We start from the raw sequence: 18,529 nt of genomic DNA on the forward strand, positions 1-18,529 counted from the left end.
AATCAGAATAATTGTAATACTAACGTTCTAGTAAACGCTCGAGAAGTTGTGAATTAGAATGATTCCACTACCTAATCGAAAACAAAACACAACCTTTTGTTCATGAGAGGGGTAAATTTTACAAAAAGAAATGGGCAATAATAAGTGCCCAAAATGCACTATTACAAAAAGAATTGTAGCCAAAAAATGCCCACAATAGACCGATTTCACACTGGACCGATCATTTTTCACCCAAACGTCCCCATTCCTGGCACACTTCTCTGCTATACAACTTCCATCACACACCGTGTTAGTCCAACTATTTACATTAAAAATAACAAACAAACCAAAAAACCTGTAAGACTTGGACGCTCCTCGTCCGAAATGGAGAGCATCCTCCTATATTCATCCTAAAAGCATCGAGTATTGCCTTCCCAATCAGATGCTCAACCTGGTGTAGCAAAGATCCTGATAGGCAGCATGCTTGCGTGGTTTTCAACACTTAACAATTAGTTTATGAGTGGCTTTGTCTTTACTGTCAATCCTCTGTAGTTTTCTCCTGTTCCGGTCCAGGCCAGCCCTGCTGTCACATTTGTACCCTTTAGCATGAGACGCACTTCTGTTCTTTTCATCACGAGGGTTCGGGTCTTAGTTAGAACCGAGGGCTGCCCCATTTGCTGAAGTTATCACACTTGAATCATATTTTAGGATCATCACCCCTGATTCATTGATGCTCTCAAGCTCTCCTCTGGCACTGTCCATGACAACAAATGCCCGCCAGAATCCCCGCTTAGTAACTGCTTGAGGTCATTTGTAAGGAGAAGGGCAGTAACGGGATGCTTATGAAACTTGAGCACCTTGTGGAGGACCAACCTGTACTCTGGCACTTTATCATTGAGATTTAAACCACCCATCCCATTGCTCGTTGACTTCTGTTGGGAACTCTCTAGGTTGGTGTGGTGAACCATTTGCCACACCTTAACAGCCCCACTTTGATGACCCGTTACAAACCAGTTTGCGTCCAGCCAATCAGAAATTGAACTACTTGTAACAGAAAGAATTGAATCAGAAGGCAGTTGAGACGTGTTAACCATTGCAAGGCAGTCCCCATTAACGCTCCAAACTGCAAGTAAAATTCCAGCTGCCGTCACAATATCCCCTGTCAAGTCATTCACATAAATCGCAGAAATCGGCGCTGGAAACTCAGGGAGCTGCCTAACAAAAACCAAGGAGCTGAGATCCCATACAACAACAGTGCAGTCATCTGATCCACTCACAATCAGCATGTAAGGCTGGCTAACATGAAGACATGTAATTCTGGATGCGTGGGCGCAAAGTGCCTTCTCCAACTGCAAGCGTCTCAAGACACGGGGGCCATAATTACTGATTCTCCAAACAGAAACTAAACCATCATCAGCCCCAGTGACCAGAATCTGACCATCATGGCTAACGCCAGTACACTGAATCTGGTTGCCCCCATGAAGATTCTCGTGTGTCGATAGGAGTCGATCTTGATCATAGCTCATAAATCTTAAGCTACGATCTGGGAAACCCCATGCAACATACTTGGTATACGTTCTTGGCTTAAGCAAACAATTTGTTCCTGCCACTAGGATTTTCTCATTGACAGTAACAATCTGAGTTATCGAAGACGATGTCTTGCGTATCTCATGCTGAACGAGATGGTGCGAGTACTTAAGTGGATGAGGAACCCTTCTGTTGACCTGCCTTTTCACATGGGGTTTGAGGAATAGCTGTTTGGGTGTCTGCCCAAAATGATTAATCTGTGCTAGAATTGAGGCTTTCATTGCAGGATCTGTCACCGAGTCTATGTCTACACTCCCCTCGTACGTGTAGTGATAGAAAACATTCACAGCTTCCTCAGCTGCCTGTCAATTTCAAGGAAATTTATAATGAAAAGCAAACCAAAACAGAAAGAGTAAAGTAGAACACTAAGTCAGGACCAGAAGAAGTGCGGTAAACACAAATGCTTGGCACAATATGATCCAGAATAGAAAAATAGTCGGGTAGTATTATATCTCAGCAAATTTTCAGCCAACAATTGCTTTATCAAATTGAAATAAGCACATGCAAAGATGAGGACTTCACTATTCACCAGTTCAAGTTAGGTTTGGGTATATCTCATGCAATCACATATATGTGGGCAATTTGTCTCTAGGTGCGGTAAATACTGAGCTGAAAGATGAAACTAAAATGATGCCACAAATTTCTCTGAAGAACTTCCAGGTGCACAAGTGCAACGTTATGAGGCCTATTAAAAGCTTATGAATGAGTTGCAGCATGCCAGGAATGAATCTCAATACGAACCTTTCCTCTCTGTTTATATCCAAAAATGAGATCTATCCAATGATGCAAATTTTGTGAAACGTAATCAGATTCCAGGGCCTCCCTGTGCTTCTTGATGAATTCTCTAGCACTGCCCTTAGCCCATGGAGGTAAGCCAACATCACCAACCTAATGATAGAAATTAAAGAGATAATGTTTAAATTCTCAAATAGTAGAAAGAAAAAAAAGAGGATTCAAGTAGCATTGGGCTCTTGCTCTCAAAAAAAAAAGTGGCATTTGGCTAGAGCACAAAAAACCCCATTTCCCCTACCTTAACTATTACTACCTTAATAGCATTTTCAAAATTGTATGTACCAACAAAAGAAACTTTTGTTAGAGCATCTTATTTTGTTTATTAGAAAGCACAATATTTTGTTTATTAGAATGTACAATAGAAAGTTGTACAAGCCTACCAAAATGGTATATGCATTTGGGCCCTCAAGGGTGGTTAACGACTCTTGAACATCAAATAATTCTTATTCTTAGTAAGGGATTAAGATGTTTCACCTTCTCTCCTGATTGCTTCTCTCCCAAATCAAGATTGAAACGATTTTCCAGGAACTCTGGCATGTAGAAAAATTCAGGAATCAACTCCTTCACATCTGATGTGTTGCCCCTTCCAGCTGCACTGAACCAAGTATCTTTAATACTATTAAAAAGACGATCAGCATGGTCAAATTGCCCTCCCTGTAACTTTTGATTCTCTGTACTGAAAGGTGGTAGGCGTAGAAGATAGAAGAGGACAATCCCAGCACTGGAATAATGAGAACCATAATGGAACTTTGGGACCTCCGGATCATCCCAGCTCTCGTACCTGAGTAGAGAAGGAAACATAAGATGAATAAATAAACAGTGCTGATAACATACATCCAAAAAAGTATTTCTGCATATAGAAAACCATGCTAAAGTGCTTCATGTGGTTAAAACAACTATATAGAAATAAAACAGGAAAAACTGTAATCAAAGAAAACACAACTTAAAACTTAAAAGTGAAATAAGAATAAACCAGTGGAATTGATATTACCTTTTCCTGAATTCTTCTCTGCCCTCTAATGTTTGACAACCCATCGGTTTGTCAAGTCCACGAAAAGTTTTGGGATCTGATAAGTCCAGGTTTTCACTCTCATAATCTGCAAGAACCCATGGAAACACTGGATATTGGGTAAGATCACTGTATCCCCGTCCTGCCAACGTGTTGAGATGCATGAGGTACTGGAAATTGCTTATTTCTCCATTTTGCCACCTCCTTGAAAAGGACTTGGCCATTGACTTAAATAGGCGGCTACCCTCATTGCTTTCTTGTTTTGCTGATCCTGATATGGTTGTGTCCAACCTAAAGCAAGGAATAGAATTACGAATTAAAAAATTACTGGCAAAAATCCCAAAGGTGATACAAAAGATATTAGGCAGGAAAACCATCAATACACAAGTAAAACACTAATATAGGTAAATTTGCAGTTCATATCTTACTTAAATGCTATGTTCCACAATATAAACTTGCACAGTTTCAACATCCCGAGTCCCAAAAGGGCACACAAACAAAACACACACAAAGACAGACATACACACACTAGTAGACCAAAAAAATCATGCAAAAATATACAAATACAACAATTATAACACGAAAAGAAATATTGGAAAAAAAAATTAGAGGGAACTGGGAATTGATTGCTTACATGCTATTTCTGGGAAGATTCATGGCTACTAGATTTTTGAAAACTTCTTCCCTTTCTTTTTTGTGGAACACCAAAAGATCATTACATCCATCCATGCTAAAGATTTCAATAGCAACAGGACGCAGCTGGTAATCACGCTTCAAAAGCTCATGAACACTGTTCAGTTTCCACATGTTCCACGGGTGAGGTAGATTACCACTAGTAGAGACTTTCTCCTTTCCCCATGCACCGCCATTGTAGGCCCATGCTCTTCCCCCAACTCCTGACTTTACTGTTGCTCCCCAAGATGAAGTTGACTTTGAATGGAAATCCATAGTAACATCCTTCTTTACACCAAGAGCCTGATCAATGATAGAGAGTTCATCTTCGCATTCCTTTTCACAAATACACCCAGAGTCATCGATATAGAAATTTTCAATCACATACAGAGAATGCTCGCCTATTAAAAATATACCATCATGCTTGTCCAGACCCATAACTCGTTCACAATTATACCGAAATCGTATCTTTTCAAAAGGTTCCAGATAAGGCCTGATCAGGTATTCACCATTATCATGGAGTTCCTTATCCGATTTATCATCTGTGACTTTGACATCATCAATTCTTGCAGAAGAAGATTGCCATGGAGACCCTAGGTCAGATCTTTCATGTACACTGTCATCCATGGGGACAGATGCTGAACTAGATTTTCCACCAAACTCGAGTGCAGAGTGCAAACTTGCTTCATTGATACTACTAGCTCTATCATCATTCCATTCACGACTAACAGAAGCAACATCTTTGGCATTATCAGGTTCTTTAAGAAATGACCTTTCATACAGTTCACCATCAAGGCCATTCTGTTTGGCACCATCAGTCAAAAGTTGAAAGTATGACTCAGAATCATTATCAGAAGCATCCAGATCATTCTCATTATTCTCTTTGGACAGCTCTGCTTCCCTTACTTCAAATTGTCCATCAAGAACATTTTGGATAGTATCAAGTTTCAATCTGCAGCGCTCAAGTTTTTTGCGCATCCTGTATGGACCTTCAATTGGACAAAGCTGCCAATCAGGATCCTGATTAACAGAGGATTTTCGCATTGGGAATATTCCCCGCTCATGGACAAGTTGTTGAAGATACGTTTGCCACTCACTCTCAGCATGCAGAACCCATCCATACTTGTCTTGACGCACCACTCTCAGTTCAGTGGACATTGCATCACGCACCAATTCCAGTGCATATCTCCGTTCATTCACCTGCTCCCAGTGCTTTATATCTAACTTTGACGTATCCCTAGATTTTCTCCCCATTTCTCTCTTGCGACGACCCTCCATAGCTTTAATTCTCACTCCTGGAAATTTTGTTGATCCAGTAATGTACTGTACCCACATAATGGAAGCACACTGCTCTAGTACTTTATTCACCATCGCTTCAGAACTCTGAAGCCATTCAAAGAAAGCTGATAAATTTTCAGTCAATGTTAATAACTTGTCAAATCCCCCATGTAGCACATCCAGTTGGTGTCCTTGATTTGGCTTAGAAACCAGCAGATCTTCTAGAGCTACCCGACGATGCACCAGGAGATACTTGACAATATCAACAGCCATGTTCTGCACATTCTGTCGTTGGTCATGCAGGAGAGATATTAAATTGACACAAAGACAACAATTTATATCGGTATCCATATTGCTGGGACAGAATATAATTCGCCTGTGAGCAACTAATAACTGTAAGACTGTGCCGATATTAATTCCTGAATTATCATGTGAAGAGTTGGAGGAAGCTCTCTTCTTTGATTCAACTAGCAAACCTAAGCACAAAAGCAGAACATCTTCTCCTATTGAAGACAAGAATGATGGCAGAAAACAATACAGTATCATACGATTTGTGTTTTTAAGAATTGAATGTATATAAGCATCAAGTTGTCTGCTCCCTCTTCCAATAGATAAGAGGCTCTTCCCACTAGGAGTAGCTTCTTCAATTCGGCCATCTTTATTTGCTAATTGTAGCATAGATAATAAGAACTCAAGCATCTTTAGTATTCCAGAGGGTTGAGGAAAAGCGCCCATATATGCACGATCCACTATCATCCAGCATAATGAATCTAAATTTGAGGACCAACGATTTTTATCTAGCTTTTTCTCATTTTCTTCATCATCGCGCAAGAGACGCCTTTCCAGAAAGTTCATCAGTCTACTAAGGCACAATCCTTGGAATACCAACATAGAATCTGCATCAACATATAATGGAACACTTTCCAAGATTCCCTCTATAATCTGTGATGCTTTAATTTGCTCGGTCACAAACTCAGAAAGAACTTCTGCAATAAAATCTAAAACTGCAGTGGCTCCAGCAGGACAAGGACCACCTCCATAGCCACAATCATCCATTTCAAGAAGTAGCTTTGGACTAGCTGAAAAAAAATTACTTGCATTAGAAGGCCCAGGAGACTTCAGCTCTGCAGATGGATCAAATTCAGTGGTAGTCGCAGAAGAATCAATGGAAGGAGTGGCAACCAAGGGAGATTTGAATTCATTATAGCCTGCACTTCCCAGCCAAGATGTCAATGCTAAAACAGGAGAAGGAGAAGGTGTAAGTGGGAGTCTCAAACTAGACTTCTCTGATAAATTGGGAGAATCAAGCATGGTAAAAGATGCGGAACTCTCAGAATCCACTGGTTTAAGGGGTTCCAGGGTGACCTTCTTACGGAAACTGAAATCATTTGTGCTGGATGTGGCAGAAACCTGGTCAGCATTGTCACCATCTAAGCTCTGAACAGCTTGTACATCATCTTGCACTGATATGTGCAATTCCTGCTGGGCTGTAGTAGCCTTGGTCTTTGCTTTATCATCGGCCCCAGAATTTAGGGGAACAGCCGTGTCTTCAGAACTTGAACTCACCTGACCAGGAGGGAAGCTTCCAACACTAATGGAGGTTTTGGCAGACTGATCCTGTTCATGAGGTAGGCTAGAAAACGTGTTCTGTGAACTACAGGTATCGTCACAATCATTCAAGTTCTTCTCTTCTGCCTTTACAGATAGCTCCTTCGCCATCTTCACAGCATGGGCTGCTCTGTAAGAAACAAGATAATGAGTTCAGTAAAAAGAGAAGTTCTAAGAAAAACCAGTAAATTAACAGTATCAATGTCAGAAAATATTCAGTCCCATGACAAACCTGACACAAGAAAAATATAGGTCAATGCAGCTTTCAAGAAACTCTGCTCGTTTGCAGACAGCAGTGAAACGGGGGCACATTTTTGCCAAATCAACCATAAATCTCAAGACCGAAGTAGCAGCAAAAGGGGCTGATGCCTCCCCACCCATTAAGCGTGCCGCATATGTTTTATGCATCAATGCTTCACCTTGAAGCTCCCCGGCCATGTCTGCATTTCCATTCACGAGTTCTGCCACAAGGCCAGCACCAACCTGGGAAAGATTACCAGATTGGTGAGCAAGCATTGACTGAATGCTCAGCCTATCAAATGTAGATTTTGCCATGGTAATAACAGATTCCAACAATTCTACAAATTTCAGCTCCACATTACTTCCATCATTTGGCATAAGTGCATGAAAGTCTAGCATGCGAACTTCCGGCAATCTAGGATAGACAGACTTTCCGAATATCAGACAGAACAAAATGTAATATATGTCTGGGGAATCATAGAAGCTTGGAAGCACCCGGGTCAAGCCTTGATAACCTCCACTTGTCCGAAACTTTAGCGCAAATGTAGGAGACGAAGTAAGACAAACTCCAAGAAGAGTCATGATCCATCTCATACTTGTTGGGTGAACAGATTCGTCTAGAAAATATGTAATCAATTTAGAAGAAACAATCTTATGCCACTGCTCAAGCAATTCTTCGGATTTAATGGTTACTTGCAGATCAATAAGCATCTCCAGCAGCATGTTTCTCACAATTACATGCTTTCCCATGGCCTCACGCACTATTGGATGTCGGGGTGTCAAGTCAGGTGGATCAAATGTCATGATCACAAACCGAACCACATGTTCCAGTTCAGAAGAGAGAAACCCATCTTCTAAAATGACACCAAGCAATACAACCAATTTCTCCAAAACAGGAACTTCAACATCACCCCGCTGTAGAGTAACTAATAAATGTTGAACAAGGTTTATTCGGCGCAGAACAGTAAGGTTATGATTTCTGTACCAGTGCATGGACACTAGATGCTCTAGAAAACCAAGAAGTGCAATTTGAATTGCAACTGGAGCCGTTACCCACAATGTCCAATCCAACAAGACATGTTCAACCATGTCTTCATTTGACAAGACAATGCAATTTGAGGTTTCATCCGGAATATCAGCACTTTCAAGCTCCGAAATATGACTATATGAATCTTTTGGTGCAGAAAAATCATCCATGTCTCCTTGAGATCCAACAGAAGAAAACTCATCACGAAACCTTGACAAATTAACTTCCTCAAAACTGGTTTGGTGCATAGTTGTAACCGGTGACAAATTAGTCCGATTATATTTCAACTTCCTTGGTTCCGAAAATGAAGCTTCACAAGCAGCAATCTGGAAAAAGATCTCAAGAGATTGCATGTCAAACAGTGACATTCGACGACGCAAAAAGAGAGCCAACAAATGGTATCCCCGGCATTTTTGCATGTCTCTCACATTCTGAGGATTCTGATGAAGGGCAGAGGCCAGTAAAGTAAGGGCCATTTGTAGCATGTCCCTAGTCTCAGCAGCCTCAACTAAGGCCAGGATAACGGTCATCCCACCAACCAGGCAGATAGTATCACCGATTACACATTGACTACATAGGTAAATATCCCCATAAAGACGCCCAAATCGTGGTATACCTGCACAAAACAAAAAATGAGAACAAAGGAAATAGAGGAGAATTCTAAAACTCTAGATCCGCCAGTTTTTCACATACATACATGCATATATACGTATATAATCATATAAATGTGAAAATTTGGACCCAATATGTGAGCCGTAGTCTTAAACATACCCCCAATAGGAGAAGCAGCTGCCGACAATGGATCAACTAGATTGAGCATGGAGAGCTCCCCTGATGCTCGAATAGCTTCTGCACAGGTTCCATCAAATGCGAATATAAGCTTCTTCCCAGAGAGCTGTGAAGAGAGATAACCTAGTCTCTCCAAATCCCAAACAATTCCACTGCCATCTGCCTTGGAGTCTACTTGCTTACTAGATATGTCAAGCTTCTGTGTATTAGAAGCCAAGGTCAAGTCAGCATCCAAGGTATCTAAGATAGACATGCTACCACCACCACATGCCTGGTTGGGGACAAAACGAAGAAGATCTGTGTCCTGGTAGAGCCCTCTATATCCTCTACCAAGAATGTACATGAAACAAATACTACCTGAGGTGAGCACCTCCTCAAAAAGGTAGCAAGAACGGACCTTCCAGGTCAAGTCACTAACTCTTGCACAATTAACTGGAGTCCCCACGGTTACCTGCAAAGGTTTCCCAATCGGAGATGGAGAATATCCTAGTTTCCCTGTGTGTCTAAGCTTTCCATCAAGATACACATAAGCAACACTGGCTTGGAACAATCCAGCAAGAGCATTTGGCTTGCTATGTACAACTGCAAGGTGATGCCACCTGCCTTCCTCAAGTTCCAATCCTGAAAATGATAAGGAGCAAGAACTGCTAGTTGCAAGGGTAAGAACACCATCCTCGTCAATATATAATTCTGCATAGAATGCATTTCCATTATTTGCTGCACCAACAGAAAATATCCGGAGAATATGCCGCTCATGATGTTGCCCGGCAGAACTGCTCCACTTCTTAGAAGAACCAGCTTTGGACTCAGTTTCTTTTGTTTGCAACTTCAACAGATTCTGAAACTGAAACCAACACACAAATGAATAACCAGCTGCTGGAGGCCATGATCTTTCTCCCAGAGAAACCTGAATGGAAGCATGACCAATCTTGCTCATGTCCATCTCTACAAATGGTGCGAGGGAAATATTTTCTGAATCCTCCATGAGAATTAACCTTTCCATCATGTCAACAAGTATACGACCTGACTTCATTGACCTCATTTGCAACACATATCGAATAAGCATTCGAAGTTCTGATGCAGATAGCCTACCACCATATACATAAAAAAACCTTGTTATTCAAATTGAATAAGGTCAAACCACCAGTCTTAATTGCTGAGAGACACCTCCATTCCCAAAAATCCATATATAAATGGCACAGAAAAAGAACTTAGATAAAAATAAAGTGAAAAGACAATGAGAACTGAACAGAGAAAACAAATAAATTCCAATACATGTAGCAAGTCTTACCTGTATGCCCCAAGAACTTCCACAATCTCCAGAGCATGCTTAAGGAATGGAGATGAGCCCAAAAGGAATGGGTGAATGGTTTCCAGCAGAAGTTCAATGCAACCTAAATACATTAGACAAAGTAGAAAGTGAGAGGACTGGTCACCAATTTAGATACTTAAGCCAATAATTATTGTTTTTCGCACCTATAGAGGTGAGGTTTTCCTGGTTGAAGGGACCAGCACGAGCAAGCCTTTCAATAAGGTTAAGCACTTCAAGCTGCATCTTTGGAGTAAAAAGCAGTAACGACCGAATAAGAACTCTGACAGCACCAGCATTGAACACCCGTTCCTTATCAGGATGAAATGAACCTGATGTAGTCATTATTGAAAAACTTGAAGACTCATTATCAAGCACATCCGACGATGTAACACTTTCTGATGTTAAGAACGGTGGAAGCACAATTTCAAGAGCTAGTTCAAACAATAATTGTATGACTTGCTTTTCACAGTCCACACCAAGTAAGCCTGACTCAGATAGAAGATCATAGAAAGTTTGGGATGATATAATTGTGTGTAATTTTGTCCTATTAACAGCATTACCACACACTCCAGCAGTCACTAGACGCAACAAATACGTAAACACCTTGATGTAAACCTCTAAAGAAGATTGATCTGAACGCTCCCCGTCACCTTGGAAACTATGGAGTGTGGTAAGAAGAATAGAAAAACCAGTGGCTTCGCCAAAAACCCTCTGAGCGGAGTTATTAACTCCCAGAATGCGCCACAAAGCCCCCATAGTGTCACATTTTGCATCATTTTGAAGCCTGTATTGAGATCCCATAACACTGGTAACCATTCCACTTTTTAGAATTTCAACAATCACACCTAATTCTTCGGGATGTGCCTGGTCAAATATGAGAAATTAAAGTTATTTCGACAATCAACAATGGCAAAGCTCGATGACTAAAATACTACTATGTCTGCACAAAAGCTTCTATAACTGCTAAGACATCCACGGATTCTATGTTATGAAAGTTCTAGATTTGTCACTAATTTTTATTTCAGAAATATATGAATGAAAATTTAAAAAAATAAATAAAGGGACAAGAATTGAATGCAAAACCACAGAATTTCAAATTTGTACAGAGTTACAGTAGACTAAAAAAGTTAACAAACCTGGGTACCATCTTCAATGATCAAACATGACAACACCCTAAGCACCCCTGCTCGGTGTGTGTCAGACACAAGAAACGGAAGAACAGTAGTTACACCATTAGCCACACGGAAAGACGATTGGTTGGTTTCGGTTTTCTTTAATAAAGAGACCATACAATCCCACGCTATAGTAATTGTACCATCAACTTCAAATATAGGAAGCCTCCCTGAACCAGATTCCATTAGTTTGGGTGATGAAATAATTACATCCTTGCTGTCCAAGTGCTTTTTAAAGCTGCTTGAACCGGAATTTCTCTCCGACTGATTAGTATTGGCACTTTGATGCTCTTGACCCAAAAGCAACTTGTGCTGCTTCAGGTCATCCAACAAAACCTCCAGGACACCAACTTCTCGGAGGACCTTTTTGTACTGCTGGTCAAAAGATAGAAGTTTTACAAAAAAAGAAAGTACAGTGTGCTTTAAGTCTGATGATATTGGTTGCTGCAACAAGCAACAAAGTGACAGTAACTCTTGCTCAGGGACGCAGTTTACAACAGTCACGGCATACTCAAGAATTTTTAGCAGTATCTCTTGTAAAGATGGGGGAAAACCAGCCATATTTAGGATGAAAAGTGGAACAGTCCGTAACTGCTGGCACAACTTGTAATTTTCAAGATGACTTGAAAATATTTTGAACATTCTATTCAGAACTTCTGCTTGCAACTCCCTGCTTTCTGCTTTGAGGAAAATGTCCTGCAACATCTGAACTGCTTCAAGGTCTTTGACTTTATTATTGTCCTTTTCCCAAACTTCATCAGCCAATCTGTCTGAAGATGGTGTACTTCTGCTATGGTCACTGGACCTGGTATGGGAAGAGTTGGAACCTTTCGGTTCGGTTGGGCCAGTTTGAGCTAGATTAACAAGAACATCAAGCAACCTAGACAGTGTGGGAGAAAGTTGTTCATCTAAGGGTCCCTTTTCTCCCATGGAATCCTGAATGTCTACAACATCCTGTGCATGGGAACCGCCTGAAGCAGAATTTTGGTCTGAAAATTTATACTGAACGGAATGGAACCCCTGACTTTCAGACATTGTGGAAAGTGTTAAAGCAAACTGAACGAGGAACTGATAACCATGGGCATTATGTATATCCTCCCTGAGCCTGACACCACCAGCGTCTACATACCAAAAATGTATCAGACCCAACACATATTTAAGCTGCAGAAAATCATATTAAAAAAATACAACACAAGGAAGAGATGTTAGTTCAACTAAAGAAGGAAAACTGACGAGCCAATTACCAGGTCTATATGACAATTCAACACATTCAAGCAGCAAATCCACAATGCCCATGGTATATGTAGAATCACCGCAATCAGGATTGAAATCTTTGACAGCCATTAAAAGAACTTTAATCTGCACAGGGGGAACAGAAAATCATAATGTGAGAATAATTTTAAAATGATAACCAGAAAACCATGGATCAAGCCATTCTTTGAAAACAATACATTAAAAAAGTCAGCACCGCCTGTGTAATCATCATTGGCTAGCTCATGTTCCTGCTAGAACTATATGCTTATCCAACATTAGAGGGTATGTGGGAGGTATGCATGGTCAGTTGAGCAGGCATATTCAGTATATTATTTAACCATTACAATGCAGTGCACGCATATAATATATTACATACCAGATGATGTTTGCGAATATAGTTTGCAGTGCTCCCATTGTCATTGACCAAAAGAAGACCAAGAATCTGGAAAGATAAGCACAAGTTAGCACAAACAAAATCCGAATTACGGGTTCTAATGTCTCTACAAATACGGCAGGCAATACATGCAATGTATCAACCTGCATAGCATGTCTATGAAGCTGAATGCTGTGCAGCAGAACCAGGCCCTCCTTGTATCTAGAGAAGACTGTCAAAGAGCCATTCGCAACCATCTGAAAGAGCAACTGAAGAGAATCATCCTCAATCAAACTTTGTGCTGCCAAGGGATGGTTTGCCAGTGCTTTCATAATATGCACAACACTCCCCTCTACCTGCATAATTATAGGTTAGAAACAAAAAGAAAATTTAAAGTACCATGAACCGAGAACATAGCAAGTACAACAGGCTTAAAAATCAATTTCAAACATAAATAAATAAAATTTCTGATAAAGTAATAATGAGGTTTGGCCTAATAAGGCAAGTGATAATGGACAGCACAATAACATACAAACAAAGAAAAGTTCAGTATGAGAAAAATGTCACGCACTACTGGCTGGAGTTCAAATATGTGAAATATAAACATCTAAAAAAGAAAAATAAAAATGTTAAAATACCCACAAATCATGGCATGTTAAAAAAATGTCACGCTTTAAATGCTACAAGGTTCTACTTCTACTAAACACAAGATAGCAATTAAGCCTATTGTGGTTTCAAAATCAATCTTTGCATACATCCATGTGTAATAAACATGTATGGTTTTGTGTACCATTAAGCAAAAGCTACCTCAAGCCGACGGACTTGGCCAGGAACACCGTCATAATCTTTCCCAGTTGAGAGTAGTTCATCATGATCAGTAGCCCTTTGCTTCTGATTGGCCTCATCAGGATCCAGAAGGGAATTGAGAATATGAATGAGACAGCACATTATGCCCGAATCAAGGAGAGATTGTTTATCAATAGGCTGCAAACAGCAAAAGGAAACAAGCATTAACAGCATATGAATGAAAGACAAAAAAGTCATTTAAGTCCGTCACAACCAAAGAAGTATCCTAATCTAGTGAAATTAACAAAATTTTACCGCAGAAGCTAGCACTTGTAAAGCAGTTAACAAATTTGAACCAGGACTGATGCCATCCTGCACAGAAGTAAATAAGATTATGACTTCAGGAAACGGATGAGAAAACAATGATAACATCCACTAAAATAAAAGCCAACCTTTGTGACTTCTGAAAAAAACTTCAGCACTTTTTCTACATCCAAATATCTTTTTCTGCTGCTGATTTTTAGCTTCTCAATATCTGTTACAAATGCCCTTCCCAGGACAAATGAGAATATATGTGTTTCAACTAACCTGCGTTCATCAAAACTTGTATGTTAGTAGACAAACTCGGATTTTTCTATAACCAACAGTTATAGAAATGCAGAGTTTAACTTTTGACAAAAGTTCCAAAACAAGCAAGTCATTTTTCATGATTCATTTTCTAATGAGAAAAAACTGCTTTAAAAATTCAAACAAAATTATGCATATGTGCATACTCAAATTAAAATCAAATAGAGGTCTCCAACTCGACATGACAACAGATTTTGGTAATTGGATCTGACAAAAATAAATGAGGAAAAACATGTTTTCAGTGACACCAGTGACAAGAAAATAAAGTGGAGTAAACAGCCAATACTTGTCCAACCCAGCTTTAGCAACACAAAGTTGCTGGTTATGCAGGGAACTGATCTATTTTAATTTGCAGCAGCACCACAAAACCAAATTCGGTACACACATAAATGTCAAATCAATAATTAATTTTTCTTAAAAGGAAATATTGTATACATCACTTGCATCTCTATTACAAGGTAAATTAGCCCTTCGCATAGTTAATTTTATCATAACAATATGAATCATAATATTACATCTTTTTCCCATTTTTCAAAGAAATTATGTACTAATCAATGCAGAAGACAAGAAAAAGGGGAAGAGGGTTCATACATGGTAACTAATTGAGCTACATTTGCATGTTGCTGTACTAATCTACAAAAAATATCTACAGTTAAATTCAAGGCCGCTTCTTTCTCCTGCATATACAATTAAAAAAAAAAAAAAATTAGAAACCACTATTTTCAGACACAAAAAATAACTGCATGCGAATATATAAAAGCAACAAACAATACGATGAAGATTCTGCTTAAGAATAAAAGTTAATGATTTGAAACGTTTTATCCTAATTTAGAGATGTTATTGCGGATTTAATTGGTGATTTCAGTTTGTTAGAAAGCTAATTGGAGATCTGATTTCTGGAAAGGCTACATAAATAGTTCATGATGTAACTATTTGAGGATCTTTTTTTTCCAAACGTATTTTGAGGATTGACCATCATATATTTGAAACCCCCGACTCCCTATTGCTCTTCATCTCTGTCTCATTTCCCCCCTCTTCTATTTCACCCAGAAACTCTCTGCTCCTTTTCCCCTTATTTATTCTGCAACACATTGATAAAAAAGAAATCATATGGAATAAGTAATGAAAAAAACCTTTTCAGAGCTGGATGACCGGAACTCTTCCCAAAATCTCTTGAAGTCCAATTCCAATTCATGTTTGTCTCTGCTTTCACAGGCATTGGATGTTAATGATCTTGTAATGCTACAGTATCAAATTGACATATAGAAACTACAAACAACTGATACCATGTATCCTTTATGGAAGATTTATATGCGAATGCAAATCATAAAACTTAGATGTTGACCCTCACAAAATTTATGTTAAGATTCACTAAAAAAGACAGCACTAACTCTTTACTTTGGCACCAAGAGCTTGCAGTAACTTTTTGCTACTTCTTATGATAATCCAAACATGTTTTTAGTGGCCAGCAGAATCAACAGCTACATAATTCACCTCTATTGTTTTGTACAAACTATTTGCATGGATACATATATAGGTTATAATGCGTGTGTATAGACTACCCTCTTTATCCGCCAAATCTCCAAGTTTTAACACACAAGCTATGTGTTATATTCTACATGTCTTAATCACATCATCAGACATAGTCTATTACATTTTCCTTTCTAAACCCATTCAAGCATATCAAGGTTTGGAACGCAAAGTTTCAATCAACGACAAACAAGCTAAAGCCACGAGGTTTGATGACTAAACTCTAACCCAAGCCACCATATGCTAAAACAGGGATCCATTAAAGGACGGGTGCATTAGCTGATCACATATAACCTATAATCACTGAGGACTTGCCACAAATGAGATGTCAATGACATCGATGCCAAGGCAATGCAACCATGGGCTACACTCTGAAGTCTAAACCACTCCAACAAGCTAAAATTAAATCCATTTTCACACCATCAGTTGCTGCAAAATTTGTATGGATAGCGGAACAGACCATCCAACAGGTGAGACTAGATGAGCCAAATCTAACAATCGAGCATTTGATCAAACAACAAACTAGATGAGCCAAATCTAACAATCTAGCATTTGATCAAACAACAAGCTGCAAAGCTTAAGTCAACAAATACTCATCACAGCTCATTCAATTCAAAAATATTTAACAACTACAAGCTTCCCTAGAGTGCATAACACCGTTGAAGTATTAACAAAACACTCAATCCACGGCCACTTAAAACCCATTAAACCCCCAAATTAACAAGAAATTAGTAAATAAATTAAACCCAAAATACTGAAAATGAACCAGTTTATCAATATATTAACCTACAAAATTGAAAACCCAATAATTTAAAAAAGCGAAAAAAATGAAAAATAAAAGGAGTAGAGTACCCTGAAGGAGAATACGAGCCGTGAAGAGCTGAATTAACATTGTTATTGGCAGAGAGAGCCGACGACGAGGACGAAGAAGCGGCGGCGGCGGCAGCAGAAGCAGATAAAGAAGACGACGGCGATTGAGTGAGACCGACCTTCTCCCTTAAGTCCTTAAGCAATGTTCCCCATTTCATCGTTTTCCCTACTGATTCTTAATACATACACCCCCTCTCTCACCGCCGCACCAGATCCAAGCTCCACCGGAAGGATCTGATCCAGCCACAGAAACCTCACAATCAAATTTACCCAAACCGCAAAAAAAAATTTGCAGGAAAATCAAAACGAACACGGAGCTAATAAACCAATGCGTCCGAACAGTCAGCGAGCGGACTCGGATTCGGGTCGGGAATCGGAGCAGCAAGATCCGGCGTATCGAGCTCGATGAATCTTGGCGTTTCGCTGCTCGTTTCTTGCGCGTTTCTTTCTTCTCCAAGATGGATTTTCCTTCCCGGATTTCGTTCAATTTTTTTTTTCCCGATTTTCTTTTTTTTTCTTTAATTTTTTGGTGTGCGGAAAACGCGGATACGCGGACTTTGGAGGAGAAAAGCGAAAAAAAATGAATTGAAATAAATGATAACGTTGTCTGTGTGCGTGTTCTCGGACGGCCTCTCCGCGCCTTGTTCGTCGCTTCTTTCTATATATCCTTTCATTCAACTTCAACTCTCTCTCTCTCTAACTCTTTCTCTCTCTAGAATAAAAATTCAAAAATATTGGAAGCAACGTTGTGTTGTTTTTTCCATACTCTCATCGACCACGTCGGCATGGGATCCACGTCTCCCAGCGTTCCACGTGGCTTCCTGATATGAACGTGCCAGACGTGACTGCCACTCTCTCTCATGAGTCCTTTTCTCTCTCTCGCTTCCGGCAAAGCAAATCAAAGATTCAAATGCGATCTTTTTGAGAGGTGGAGTGATTATATATTGGTATAGATGTATTTTTAAAATGATTGAAAATATTTTTGTTTAATATTTTTGAGTTTTAAAAGCAGTTAAAGTGTTTTCTGCAATAATCATCAATTATGTGTTTCTTTCAATAAGCACTTTAAGTGATTTTTTAAGATTTACTTGTATTTTTATTAAAGATTTGTTCTAAAAATATTTTCACCAAAAACGTTTTTAATCATTTTAAAAGTACATCCAAATGAGCTTTATATTTTTGTTTAAGAAAAACTAATGAAAATGACTTGAAAACTTTGAGTTTTAATCAAAATGACGAAAATGTGTTGTAAGTGAATAGTCTATGAGTGACTTTTTAAAATAAAAATATTTTTTATTGTTTAAAAATGAATAGTACTAAAAGTGTTTCGTTAAAACTTTTTTTTGTTTATGTTTACGGTGGGAAGCATTTAATTGTTGATGCAACAGTATTGTATGTGCCTTAATGGCTAAGGGATCTAGCACGTACCTTTTTCTTTTCTTTTTCTAATTTTATGAGATATCTTATGTTAGGGTAATATCCGATTCATCTTCGAAGTTGAGAATCGAGCCAAATAATAATAATCAATTTTGTTCATTTTCAGTTTCATCCTACCAATTTTGTTCGTTTAAGAAATGAGATGAAGAATCGAACATAAAAGATGTAGGGTAAAAAGTAGCGAATC

General features: G+C 39.1%; 1 protein-coding gene across 3 annotated transcripts; it reads right to left on the reverse strand.

Moving 5' to 3' along the window:
* Positions 1-46: 46 nt before the first annotated feature.
* LOC103941894 (protein SPIRRIG) lies at positions 47-17,630 on the reverse strand. 3 transcript variants are annotated; one of them, XM_048586739.1, is made up of 19 exons: positions 16,888-17,630; positions 15,639-15,708; positions 15,097-15,182; positions 14,331-14,466; positions 14,194-14,250; positions 13,900-14,079; positions 13,257-13,448; positions 13,096-13,161; positions 12,710-12,824; positions 11,430-12,586; positions 10,458-11,157; positions 10,273-10,375; positions 8,964-10,069; positions 7,158-8,808; positions 4,002-7,055; positions 3,350-3,658; positions 2,833-3,139; positions 2,308-2,454; positions 47-1,868 (listed from the first exon to the last, which is right to left on the reverse strand). In XM_048586739.1, exons 1-19 carry the CDS (start codon positions 17,061-17,063, stop codon positions 693-695), a joined length of 10,788 nt encoding a protein of 3,595 aa, XP_048442696.1. In that variant the 5' UTR covers positions 17,064-17,630; the 3' UTR covers positions 47-692. The 3 variants fall into 3 exon arrangements, with proteins under 3 accessions (XP_048442696.1, XP_048442697.1, XP_048442698.1); XM_048586740.1 differs by having other exon boundaries at positions 13,900-14,076; positions 16,888-17,629; XM_048586741.1 differs by lacking the exons at positions 14,194-14,250; positions 14,331-14,466; positions 15,097-15,182; positions 15,639-15,708; positions 16,888-17,630 and having other exon boundaries at positions 13,883-14,008.
* Positions 17,631-18,529: the final 899 nt, after the last annotated feature.

The sequence above is a fragment of a genome, unplaced genomic scaffold, assembly GCF_019419815.1.
Source record: "Pyrus x bretschneideri cultivar Hongxiangsu unplaced genomic scaffold, Pyrus_bretschneideri_v1 Contig25, whole genome shotgun sequence".
Taxonomy (NCBI): domain Eukaryota; kingdom Viridiplantae; phylum Streptophyta; class Magnoliopsida; order Rosales; family Rosaceae; genus Pyrus; species Pyrus x bretschneideri.